We start from the raw sequence: 13,151 nt of genomic DNA, 5'->3' as shown, positions 1-13,151 counted from the left end.
CGTTTCGAGCGAATGCAGTTGGTTGTTAGCACCGACTGCACACCGCGTCCGCCCCCATGCCTGCTCCAGACGCTTTGGGGATTGTCTGGACCTAACCTTGAAGCCGTTTCGATTGGCACCCGAGCAGGCCATGCCCTTGCTCCCCTATCTGACATCAGGGTGGGACACTTGTCCTGTCCTCTGGCCCCTTGCGCCTTTTAAAAATTTTTGATTGATTTTTTGAGAGAGGGAGAGCGGGAGAAGCATGGGTTTGTTGCTCCACCCATCCACCCATCTGATTCTTGTATGTGCCCTGACTGGAGATCGGACCCGCAACCTTCCTGGATTGGGAAGGCGGCGCAACCAACGGAGTCACCAGCCAGGGCCCACAATCTTTTTTTTTTTTTCAAATGCGACCCGGCCCCTCCTCCCCTTCCAAACACGGGCCCACATAATTCCTCGCAGTGAAGAGAGAAATGTCAGATGAGAAATCCTTCCCGTGATGATGTTCCCGACACTTCACATTTTCACAGCGTGTTACGGCCGGGCGAGGCCGTCTGAGCTCTGCAAACACATCAGTCAGCGAGAGAAGCGTTCTTGCGGTGACACCATCAGTGTATTACCAAGCCGTTATCACCTTCAGGTCGAAAGCCATGAAGTGCTTGTTTGCCCAACACACCGTCACCTGTGCGGAGCCGCTTCCTCAGAGACGCCTGCTATGGAGGAGCTTACGGTCCTGCAGCCAGCGCTGCCCTGGGTGCGTCCACAGGGGGCAACGGATGAGCAGGGGCACATCACCAATGCAGAACTTTATGTCTGCAAAGGCCCTTGTTGCAGATGGAGAAACTGAGGATGGGTGACTTGCCCAATGCCACACGGCAGTTAAGTGACCGATTCAGGGTGAGACCCCAGGGTCCTGGCTCTGCCCTCGAGGGGCATGCCATACACACAAACATCGAAAATGTGACGTCCCAGGAGCAGCCTTCTCCCACTCACGGACCATCTTCCTCTACAGTATTTGAGAGAGTGTATTAGTCAGATCAAGACAGGTTATGCTGCAGTAACAAACATCCCCCAGTCTCAGGGGCTGACACTGACTTAGGTCTCCCCACTCATGACACGTCTGCAGCCCCCCGCTCCCTACCACCTGGAGCAGTCCCATCTGGAACATGCCTATCACCATGAACAGGGCAGACGAGTTTGGGAGGGGGGCAGTGTCTCTGCCTGGCAATGAAATGCTCCGGCTCCAAAGGGCCACAAGGCCCTTCTGCTCAGCACTCATTGGCCAGAGCTGGTCACAGGGCCCCACCAGCCACCAAGGGACCAGGACGTGCAGGCCTGTCGTGTGCTCAGGAGGCAAGGAGCATAGCATCATGATTTTGGGGGCTTACCTGGAGTCTGTTCCATGGCATCCTGGATTGATGTCTTCTGCCCAGCAGCCTCCCTACATCTCCCAGAACCTCTGAGGCCTCTGCCCTTGTCCCTGCTGGACACTCCTGGAGCTCAGGACCACAGTCCCCCGGCTGGGAAGCTGGGAGGACCCCTCCACGTGCGCCTCAGCAGAGGGGCCCACACGGCAGCAGTCAGTCCCTCGGGGACGTGGTGCAGAGAGCTATGAACCTGACTCCTCTGGGGACCTCATGTAAGCGGAATCACACAGGATTTCTCCTTCTGTGCCTGGCTTATTTCACTGAAAATGATGTCCTCAAGGTTCAGCTATGTTGTGGCATGGGGCAGAATTTTTTTTTTTTTTATCTTTATTGATTTCAGAGAGAGGAAGGGAGGAGGAGAGAGAGAAACATCAATGATGAGAGTCACCAATCCACTGCCTCCTGCACGCCCCCTACTGGGGACCGAGCCGGCAACCCGGGCATGTGTGCTGACCGGGAACCGAACCGCGATCTCCTGGATCCTAGGTCGATGCCCGACCGCTGAGCCACGCCCGGCCGGGCCCTTTTTAAGGCCAAATCAAATTGCATTGCATGTCCACCCCACGTTCTGCTCACCCACTCATCTGCTGATGGACACTTGGGGTGTTTCCACCTTTCCGCTCCCGTGAACGTGTGTGGACAAGTCTCTCTCCAAAGCCCTGCCTTCAGTTCTCTTGGGGAATATTCAGTTCTTTTAAACTATAGGTCAAATATTACTTTCATGGTCAAATGGAAAATCACAAACAAGTCACAACTTTAGAGGGTGTCTCCCCCGGCATGGCCCACCCCCTAGCCTTCCTCTCTTATGTCTTCCCTTCCTTCTCTGGGGGCTCCCTTGGCTGCAGGCAGCTCCCCACCTGTTGGGAACCCTCCTGTCTCCCCTCAGAGCACATGTCCTCCCACTGGTGATTCCTGGGCCACAGCCTGCCTGGTGGTACCTCCCCCAAAGCCTCCGAGACACGGAACCAGCGGGAGCAGAGCAGGAACTCCAGAGGACACCCTGGGTCCAGGAGCATTTTAGGGTGCACCCCCCAAAACAAATTAACTCTCAGAGAAGGTGCAGTCAAGGGCACCAGGAAGGCTCCAGTGTTTTCCTAAATGCCACCTCTCCACGGGGGTGACCTGGCTGGGCTCCTGCCTCCATGGAGACCATCTTCTGGCTCCTAGTACAGGCCTGGGGGTCTTGCTGCCTGAGGAACGGGCTCATCATCCACCAGTCACATGCAGGGAACTGTGCCCCCCAAATCCCATGTTGAATCCCTCACCCCAGTGTGGCAGTATTTGGAGACTGGGTCTCTCAAGTTAAGAGAGGTCATAAGGGTGGGGCCCGATGCACAGGATGAGTGCCCCACCTCGAGGTCCTGAGCAGACGGCCGCCTATGAGCCAAGAGGAGGGTCCTCCCCAGAACCCGACCGAGCTGGCGCCCGACCGACTCCCAGCTTCCAGACTGCGGGGAATGAGCTTCTCCTCAGGTCCCTCCGGCTGTGGTGTCTGTCCCAGCCCCCAGCAGACCGTGACACAGGCCATACAAATGCAGGTGGATGCCTCTGGTGACCTGCATGGCCAGAGGGCACTCAGAGGAGGGTGCTCTGGGCAGTGGGAGGCTGCAAGAGGATCTGGGACCCCCCCCCATGTAAGAAACCCGCCGGCGGTGGGCAGGGGCGTGTGCCCCTTCATGAGGATGTATGTGTCTCAATGTAGGACTGGACAGCCCAGACCCTGGCCAATGCCACCGGTGCCACTGTGGGGACAAGCTAGGAGCCAACCCACATCAAGGTTCAGGAACTGGACCCAATAGCAGGAGGGGGGCACCACCTGTCGAGGCCACACAGTTGCAGGGGTGGGGAGAGCAGGTGTCGCAGGTCCCTCCCCATGTGTCCCTCTCTAGTAGGGCTCTGGTGGGGCACCAAGCGAGTCCCGTCTCCTTCCAGGCTCCTGTGTTCACTGGGGAGGGCACAGGCAGGGCTCAGACTCCTCTGTCCGGGGCCAATGACCTGAACCAGCCTCTACCCCTTAGGGTCCCAGCAGCTCTTGAGGCTGTTGGGTTCCCCGGCCCCTCCCTCCGGGTCCCTGGGTCCGTCTGTCAGGACGGGACCGAGAAAGCAGGGAACAGGAACCTGCCCCTCCAGCAGTGGGGAGGGGAGGCCCCGCGAGGCGCCCTGAGGTCTCCGAGGGGGCCCTGGCATGACACGCTTGGGAGCAGGGTTGACAAGTTTTATTCCACCCTCTTCCTACCCACAGCCACCCTGCCAAGTGCGGGCAGGTGGCTCCTAGGGTCTGGGACAGTCACCCGCAGGTCGTGCTGTGGTGAGTGGGGAGGAGGCAGGTGGGTCTGAGGGTCATTCTGGGGCCTGGCCAAGGGGCCAGATTCACAGTCTCCGTGGGTGTGGGTCTGGGAGTGGCGTGTGGGGGCGGGCTGGGGGCGGAGGGGGTGGCAATGCCCGTTCCACGCATCGGAGGTTGGCCCGTGCACCTGGTGACCTGCAGGAGCCAGGTGAAGCTGCCCACGCAGACACCCCAGAGCCCCCCAGAACGGAGTGGGGCCGGGCCGGGGGAGGAGATGGTTTCTCCAACAAAGACTGGGAAGCCAAAGTGGCAGAGGCTGGCTGGGGACTGGATGGGACAGAGTAAAAAAATCACACGCACGCACGCACGCACGCACACACAGGCACACTCTTGGGCTCCATAAAAACCCGGGGCCCTCACACGATGCTCTGCCGACCCCTGGCCCCCTCAAACCCTGAGGCGCCAGACCCACTGCGCCGGCCAAAGTCAATGAAGATGCCTTCGGAGTCCGAGTCCACGGACTCCAGGATCTGGTCCACCAGGTTCTCGGGGCTGGAGGAGGGCGGGGAGCTGCCGGCGGGGCCCGGCTCAGGGGGCTGCGTGGGTGGGTACAGTCTGCTGGGGCAGGGCCCGGACTGGGGACCCGTGGAGGGTGCGAAGTCCCCCATGGGGCCCTGGCTGGGCGCATCGGGGCAGGACGTCATCTCGGAAACCGAGTGTCTGCGGATGCCAGTGCCATTGGCCGCCGTGCCCTCCGCCTCGTGCTCGGCCACCGGGTTCAGCAGCGGCGTGTTGTAGCTCTTAGAGCGCACCACCGGGTTCTTGGCCAGGATGTCCCCGGAGCGGGAGCGGCGCAGGAAGTGCTTCTCTGTGGACAGACAGACAGACAGACAGACAGGCGTTAGGCACCAGAGGCCAGGGCACTCAGACCGGGCGGCCGCTGGGCACACCTAGGCACCAGGGTGTTCCAGGCCCGGCCTTCTGCCAGATGCAGGCAGATCCTCCAGTGAGCGCCGTCCTCACTGGGTCTTAAGAGTGTGTGTGTGTGTGTGTGTGACAAACCCTATGGGTGGTCCACGAGTCAGGTAAAGGCAAGTGCCATGGCAGGGCAGCTAACAAGAGGCCCTTCAATGTGAGGTCAAGGCTGGGGGTTTCATTCTGAGTGTCCTGGGAGCCCCTGCAGGATGGGAGAGGACCCCAGGGGCGGCTGAGGCTACATAGGGGCCGGTTTCCACTCCCACTCAGGACCATGCAGTTCCACAGAGTGTCACCAGGCAGGGGGCGGAGGGTGGTGAGCGGCTCAGAGCCCCTTCCTGGACCAGAGGCGAGGCTCCCTTCTCACCCCGCGGGGGTCCCGTCAGCCAGGACCAGAGGGAACCCGGGCATCTCAATGTTCTCCAGGCGCCAGGCCCCTGCCCAAGCTGAGACGTGCCCGGCAGGTAGGTTTCACACCGGCAGGTTGGGGGGGCATTCTAGGTGAGGGCGACACTTGGAGCAGCTCTTACACTGCTGCCCACTGGGGCCGGACGCTCCTCCTACACCTCCTCCCAGGCCTGGCTCCTCCTGGCCCTTCAGCTCAGCAGCCACCTCCAAGCCTGGACTTCCCTGAGCTCCCTGTACATGGCCCTTGTATCGCCTGGGCACAGGGCACCTTGGGGACTTATCTGGGGACTGTCTTCCCTGGTGGACGAGAGACTATGAGGGTGGGGCTTGGTCTCTACTGAACCCCCAGGACCAAGAACAGGCGCAGGTGCACAGTAGGTGCTCAGTGGGCTGGCTTCTGTGGACACGCCACGCAGCCCAGGAGGCCAGCGCACCTGCCCCGTCCCTGTCTCTCTCCTGGATTCCCTAGAGGGGCTGGGATTTCTGGGGCTCTAGCATGTGCCTGGCCAACACCTGACTTTCAGGACTGGGCATAGATGTGACCTCCTCAGGGACACGAAAGACGATGCTGGACTCTCGGGAGAGACGTCACATCACCCTCTGGGTGTCTGCCCACTGGGTCCCCCTCGGCCCTTGATGGAGGGTCCCCAGGTGACTGATACCTGTGTGACCAGGGCCTAGCACATGGCCTGGGCCCTGGTAGAGCTGGATGGGCCCAGTGGTAACCACTCCCACCCCAGGCCCTGGCGACTCTTACCCAGGATGCAGGAGTGTGTAAAAGAGCCCTCGCTGGAATAGAGGCCATAGGTGCCCAGGTAGGGCGACACCACCTTCTGGATCAGTGTCTCCAGCCGCAGGTAGTCCTTGGTCACGCCCCGGGACTCATGCACGCCCTGCGAGAGGGAGAGGTGGAGGGTCACTGCCCAGCATACCCCATTTCCCTCCCCTAGTGGGCTTAGCTCAAAGACACCACGAGCACCCTGACCCCCTTCCCACGGGGCCCCGGCCCCGAGGACAGCGCCTACCAATCCTCCCATCCCATCCTCTCAAGCTGGGTTCTCAGTCACTCTCCTGCTCTGACACCCTCTGGGACTGTCCACGGCAGCTGGGGGTCTGGGTGACCATGGTGTCCTGTGGAAAAGGGCCCTGTGGCCGCGTGAGGCTGGGCATTCTGCAATCACCCCCTCAGGAGAGTCCCCTGAGCACTGGCTTTCTAGAGGCCCTGGAAGTCCTGCAGGGAAAAGCTCATTCACCCGGAGCCTCTACCCTCACTCCCTCGCCATGGAGCACTGCAGGCAGGAAAGGCTGCCCCATGGGGCTAGGCCCGGGTCCACATCCAAGCTGGGCCATTAAGGCCTGTGCACCTGACAGCTGCCCCCTCCCCATCCTGCACTCCACCTGCTTCCCCTGACAGGTCTCAGCCAGCTCCTCCCCGACCCCTCCCCTGTCCTGGGCTTTGCAGGGGTCTCCACCTGAGAAATGGGGCTGCCCACAGGATGGCCTTGGTCTTGCCAATCTGGCGGACAAGCTCTGTGTTCCCTAGTGCCCTCCGCAGAGGTCTGGCACACAGCAGGCTCTTAGTGCCTGCTGAATGAATGATACACGAATGAATGAATGAATGAATGAATGACATCGCTCTTCAGGGGCTGCCAGTCCGTAAGGGACAAAATACACAGAGAGTAATGGTGGATGACAGTTGAAGACAAAAAGAGAACCCAACTCTAGGCTCCCTTCAAGAAACGCACTTAAACCACGAAGACACAAGTAGATTAAAAGGAAAGGAAGGATGCCCTGGCTGGTGTGGTTCAGTTAGTTCAGTTAGTTGAGCGTCATCTGTGCACCGAGGGGTCACTAGTTTGGTTCCAGGTCAGGACACATGACTGGGCTGTGGGCTCGGTCCCCAGTAGGGGGTGTGCAGGGGGCAGCCGATCGATGACTCCTCTCCTCATTGATGTTTCTCCCTCTCCCTCTCCCTTCCTCTCTCTGAAATCCATAAAAATATATTTAAAAATAAAGGTTTCATGGGTAAATGTTTTTTAAAAAGAAAAAAATAACACATGAGTCAAAGAAGAGATCTCAAGAAATATTTGAAAAGGTTTTGAACCAAATGAAAATATAACTTATCCAAATTTATGAAATGCACCAAGAGCAGTGCTTAGAGGGAAATCTATAGCATTGAATGAATATATCAGAAAAGTAAAACATCAAAAATCAATCACCTAAGCTTCCACCTTAGGAAACTACACAAAGAAGAGCAAATTACGTCTGAAGTAAGCAAGAGGGGAAAAACCTAACATTCAGAGCAGAAATCAATGACACTGAGAAGAGGAATCGATCGAAAAAAATCAACAAAATCAAAAGCTGGTGCTTTGAAAAGATCAGTAAAATCAATATGCCACTAGCCAGACTAAGAAAAAAGAGACAGATACAAATTACTACGATAGAAATAAAAAGGGACATCACTACAGACCCCATGGATCCAGTGTGTTTGGACAAGGAGGGGGTGGGATTCACTGGATGCCCTGTTATGCCACCCAGACGAATGTAAAAGACCTCAGGTTTCCCTGGACCTGTCTCCGCCCCCAGCAGCAGTGATGTGGAATAGGATGACACCGCTGAGCTGAGCTGGGACTTCATTGAACTTTATGTCATTTCATTTCTAGAACTTGTCTATAAAGTCTAGTTTCTGCTCCCCATTGCAGAGAGGACATGGGGGCCCAGGGGCTGCATTATTTGTGTGCACTCAGATGAATGGCTGTTCCCTGGCTTTTGGGACCCGGTGAGAAGGCACTGTGACTCTGCGGGTGAAGCACAGGGCACACAGTAGGTCCTCAACACAGGCTGACCGGCAGCTGTGACTTCAGACCCATCTGGGACTTGAAAACTGTAGGGGCAAGTTCACTGGGGAGCTGGGGCAAGGTCATTTGAAGTGCAGGCCAACTGGGGGGATGGGGTAACGGCAAAAGGTTGTGCTTTGGGGTCCCACCCACAAGGAAACGGACAGTTTGGGTGGCAATGGGGCCAAGCCCAGGAAGCTGCATGAGACACAGCAGCCACCAGGGGGCAGCACCACCCCACCCTGGCCACCCACAAGGATGGGCTCATGGGATCAAGGTGAGACCTTATTTCTTGGCTCTAAATCTCAGCCGCATGGTGCCTGCTTCCAGGGGCATCTCGGAGGGCTTTACATCCGATCTCTCTCCATTTCCCTAACCCTGCCCTGCCAGGTAGGCGGTCTTACTCCATCACAGACGAGAAAAGAGGTTCGGGAGACAAAGTCCCACAAGGACCCCAGCTTCAACCCAGCCAGGTCTGACCTGAACGCCCTTAAAATCCTGGCTTGGCAGGCCTGGCACCCCTGGAGCTGCGAGGACGACCGCAGCTCCCAGCAGTGCAGCCCCTGACCCGTCAACCTCCACATTCATCAGCCCTTCCTTGCTCTGGAATCTTCCCCGGCTGCCCTGGGCCCCAGGACCAACCTCACAGATCCCAACTTAGCAGGATTTCCACATGCACGGGGGATTCGGAACAATGAACAGGGCTCTGGAGCTGGTCAGACTCGGGCGAGGCCTTGTCAGCTGCAAGCAGGCAGGCTCCTGGCGGGGATGCTACCTCCCTGCCTGTGCAATGGGACTGCTGGCGGTGCCTGCCCTGGTCCCGGGGCAGTGAGAAGAGCCAGCAAACTGTAGAGCTGTGCCTGCCCAGGGCTCCGGATGGAGTAGAAAGGCCCAGTCTGCAGCGGAGGCTGCCGGTGGCCCACCAGATCCCGTCCCTGGCAGGCCACTCACCCCCCCACCTGCTGCTGAGAGTATGGCTGCCAGCAGTTCGCAGCTGCCCCTTCCCCAGAGCTGCTGTTCGGATGAAAGGCACCCACACCAGAGACGTCAGGACCACTGTGGGGCATGGGGAAGGCGGCCCAGAGCCCCAGTGACCGACAGATGAGGGGTTTAAAGGCCCAGACCCTGCCCACAAGGGACAACTCTGGTCCTGGTCACACTCCCGGGCGCCCGTGGGATCAGGCCAAGGCCAGCCTTCTCCAGAACCCGTCTCTGCACAGCTCCTCTGTCCACTCCCGCGTCACTCTCCCTCCCAGGTTCCTCCTGAGGACTCCACTGGCGACCCACAGGGACCCAGGCCCTCGTCTCGGCTCTGCCCCGGGAGCCGCACCGCGTGCCCACCTGTAGCACCAGCAGCATCTGCACGATTGCGGGAGGCACGCGGGCGTGGGCGCGGGCCAGCGCGTCCTCCAGCTTCACGCTGAGGGTGATGGTGTTGCGGAAGTGCAGCAGGGCCAGCTGGCGCACCGACGGCTCCTTGCCCTGCGGAGACACAACACCGCGCCCGCCCGCCCGCCCGTCACGGGGGCCTTTGCCTGCTTCCCCCCTCAGGTTCTGGGGCCAGACACAGGGGAGGGGACCCACTGACCTGTAACGGGCAAGGAAAGGGTTACTGGCACACACAGAGCCCCCACTATGCACCGGGCAGGGCCTACTACGTGCTGCTCAGGCTTTGTAGGGCCTTTAGGAAGGAGCTGCTTTATTGCCCTCTTGCGGGTGGAAAGCAGGTTCTGAGAGGTCCAGGGACAATGTGCCCGTAAGAGCATCAAGGGGCAGAAGGGCACGTCTCCCTCCCGGCGGGGCAGTCTGGGTTGTCACCCAGGCCTGGGGGGGCCCGTGGCTCAGGGCTGCTCACCTGCACTGGGTAGAAGATGGCCTGGAGCGTGGGCAGCACATCGCTGAAGAAGAAGTCCCAGGTCTCCGCCAGGGAGTCCAGCAGCTTCTGTCCTGTGGGCACAGGGAGCCATCACGGCCTGTCCCGAGTGGGCGTGGCAGGCCCCGCCTGCCCCCCAGGTCAGAGGTCCTCTCTCCCCCCAGGTCAGAGGTCCTCTCTCCGTCAGTGAGCAGGATGCAGGAGCTCCAGCTGGGTTCCAGGCCCTGGAGGTGCCTGGGGTGGGGCCCTGAGGTCAAGGGCACAGAGCACAGGGCAGCTGGGTGGGCCAGAGCCGGTGCTTAACCTTTCTGTGCCTCAGCCGCCACGTTAACAAAACGGGGCAGTCCCAGGCCCACCTCCCGGAGCCAAAGAGACGAAATGTTGAGCATAAACAGGGCCTGGTGCAGAGGAAGTGCAGGTGCGTGCTGGCTGCTAGTTCCCGCTCCTGCCCACGCCAGGCCTGCACGGGCGCTGGACCCGCACAGGGGCCAGAGCTGCACGGACGTGCCCCCCCACCCCCAACAGGGGCTTCTGCTCATGTCCCATCTCATCTGATTCACCTACCCACCCGCCAAGGAGCTAAGGAATCCATCCACCCACCCACCCGTCCTTCCCTCCCTCCACTCACCCACCAGCCTGGCCACCAACAGGTAGAGCACCTACACTGTGCCAGGCCTGACCCTGGAGACCCAGCCGAGCCCCCAACAGTCCCAGTCCCATTAAGGGACAGGGAAGCAGGACATTAAACAGCAATCAGGAGGATGGCAAAGGGTGACCTCAGTGGACCACTGAAGAGACAGAGCCTCCTTCCCAGAGGTTCAGGTCTCTCTCAAGGGCCTGGGTCCCTGCCTGAGATGGGACCTGCGGAGCCAGGGAGACCATGTCTAACCATAGCAACATCTCCAGGTAGAAGAGAGGAGGCAAGAAGGTGGAGAGGGTCAAGCAGGGAGGACTTTCTGGAGGAGGTGCTATCCAAGCTGCCTTAGGATGGTTTGCTGGGCTGACTGACATCCTTGGTGTGTGAACCACGAAAGTAGATGTGTGGAAAGAGGGCAGTTGGACAAGCTTTGCTGGCACTTCTGCTGGCCCTGGGAAGGAGCAGCGCTATCCTCAGGGTGGCCAGTCCCCAGGGGGGTGGTAACAGCTGAGGTGCCACCAGGCTGGCTCCGGGATCCCCCAGGAAATGCAGAGCTGAACCCTCCTCCTTTCTATCAGGAAGAGCAGAGTTAGGATGAAGGGCTGCTGGGGCCGGGAGGAGCTGACCCCCCACCTGGAAGCCAGACCAGCCACCAGCAGGGGTGTGGTGGGCGTCTCTGGGTGAGGGGGGCCTCGCTCCCAGCTGGCAAGTCTCCCAGACTGCACTGCTCGCGCCTGACCGCTGGAGGTTTCCATGGGAACGAGGGGGCCAGGCCAGAGCCCTGGGCTCCCTCCTCACTCTGCTTAAGTTCCGGGCCCTACTCCCCTCCCCGCAGAGCCCAGGTCTGCATAGGTGCTGGGGCTCTGGGCGGGGAGCCTGGTGGAGCGGCCCCGGGAGGCCCATCCAGCCCGCCTGGCGGTGGGGGTTCTGGCCTCTGCTCGGCCGTCTGCGGGCGTTGGGGCTCCCCGCCAGGCGGCCAGCTCCCGGTCCTCCCTGGGTCTGCGGCGGGAAAGGCGGGTGCCTGCTGCCCCGGAGGCTCTGTCTGAATATAAAGGTCCCTTCAGGTCCCCGGCATTGCCGGCAAGAAGGCGGCGGCTCAGTCCCTAGGCTGGCTGCGGGGTGGCCCTGGGCACAGGCCATGCCTGTGTCCACCGGGCTCAGGACACTCCAGTCCCCGGGGCAGAAAGCAGATGTAAAGCACAGAGTCCACGCCTGGGTAGAGCTCTCTGCTGGGGACTTCAGTCTGGGGGTGCTGGGGTTCTCAGGGATGACGGGCTGCACTAAGTTGAACCTTTGCTGTGGGGCCCCAGGGGAGTCCCGCACCTGGAGCCTCAGTGCCATTCTCTGTAAAATGGGTGCAGTAACTGGCCCACTTGCACAGGGCTAAAAGCAGGTGCTCAGGAAGTGCTGGCTTTTGTCATAACAACTGGGCTGCTGTGTCCCTGGGGACATTCAGCAGGACCCAGGCAGCGGCAGTGACCCAGCTGGTTCTGCCCTGGGGGCGGGTCAGTCTTCCTTTTATTAGTGCTGAGGGCCGACTGGGAGGCCCAGAGACCAGAATGAACGATGTCAGCTCGGGTCTCAGCCATCTCAGGGAGATCTCCAGGGACAGCGATGACCACAGAGTTATTGTGGCTGCAGCTGGAGTCCACTCCTATGAGCCACTGCGCTGAGACCACCAAACTACAACCTGGGACGGGTCCTGGGAAGGAGCCTCCACCTCTAGGCTGGCTTCCAGGCTTCCCGTTTTCAGGAATCACTCTGCTTGGGAGTAGATGTTCAAGGCTTCCAGGGAGGCAAGTGAGAGGAGCAGGTGGTGAGGGCTTAGGGCCACCCAGGGGGGTCACCACCCTGTCCACCAGAGGCCTGGGGCCACCCAGGGGGGTCACCACGCTGTCCATCAGAGCCATGGGTGAGGACAAGGCTGGGCACAGGCAATAGTCTCAATGAAGAGCTCTCCCTGGGACCCTGGGGTGGGAGGCGGAGGGGAGGGTCTCGGGGTTGCCCTCAGGGTAGAGGCTGGTTACTGTTCCCACTGCCCGGACTGAAGGAGGCCAGATGTCCTGAACAGACTACATTTTGAGGCTCTACTCAAGGGTCACTGTCTCCATGCAGCCCTCCCTGACTGCTAATGTGAAACCAATCCATTCTTCCCAGGACTTCGCCTTGACATTCAGCACACTGGACTGTCACCGTCTAGTCTTTGTCTGTGTCCCCAAATGGCTGTAAGGCCCTGCTAGGCAGGGCCCGGGTCTCCTCCATTTCCAGGTCCCCAGAGGACACCTGGGTTCTGACACGTATTGAGCATGTGGATGGAGCCCCACGAACTCTATAGTCTAAGGCGGGGATACTGAGGCCAGAAGGAAATGTCTGTGGCTGGATGAGAACTGGACCAGGCCCTTTGCCCTCAAGCCTGGGGCTCCCAGCCTGTCCCCAAGGCCTGGGGAGTTTGGATGGGGCTGACACTCCCTGCTGGGTGGCCTGGCGGACAAGGCCACTGTGGGCAGGACTCCACCAAGCCACACAAAGCTCCCCTTCTCTGGCAATCCTAGCTCCCCTGGGCTGGAGCTGGTGGGAGGCACAGCCACCACTGGAATGTGCCGAGTCAGAAGAGGGGTGTGGGAGGGCGTCTCCACCAGGTGCCAAATCCTCACTGCCCTGCAGGCTTAGGTGCTGCCTCCTCCAGGAAGCCCGCCCAGAACCCCCGGTGGCTGTGCCTCCACAT

At 60.0% G+C, this 13,151-nt stretch overlaps 1 protein-coding gene across 3 annotated transcripts in view; it reads right to left on the bottom strand.

Moving 5' to 3' along the window:
• Window positions 1-1,741: 1,741 nt before the first annotated feature.
• The window catches only part of PRR5 (proline rich 5), a 49,030-nt gene continuing 37,620 nt past the window's right edge, over window positions 1,742-13,151 (bottom strand). For all 3 annotated transcript variants that reach the window (XM_081128494.1, XM_081128495.1, XM_081128496.1), the window contains 4 exons: window positions 9,772-9,863; window positions 9,258-9,398; window positions 5,837-5,972; window positions 1,742-4,564 (listed from right to left, as the gene is read on the bottom strand). In XM_081128494.1, coding sequence (XP_080984620.1) covers window positions 4,113-4,564; window positions 5,837-5,972; window positions 9,258-9,398; window positions 9,772-9,863 — 821 coding nt within the window. In that variant the 3' untranslated portion in view covers window positions 1,742-4,112. The remainder of the gene's footprint in view (window positions 4,565-5,836; window positions 5,973-9,257; window positions 9,399-9,771; window positions 9,864-13,151) is intronic.

Source organism: Miniopterus schreibersii (genome assembly GCF_964146895.1).
Source record: "Miniopterus schreibersii genome assembly, chromosome: 2".
NCBI classification, from domain to species: domain Eukaryota; kingdom Metazoa; phylum Chordata; class Mammalia; order Chiroptera; family Miniopteridae; genus Miniopterus; species Miniopterus schreibersii.
The sequence above is the reverse complement of the archived record's forward strand: the minus strand, read 5'-3'. Positions and strand labels throughout refer to the sequence as shown.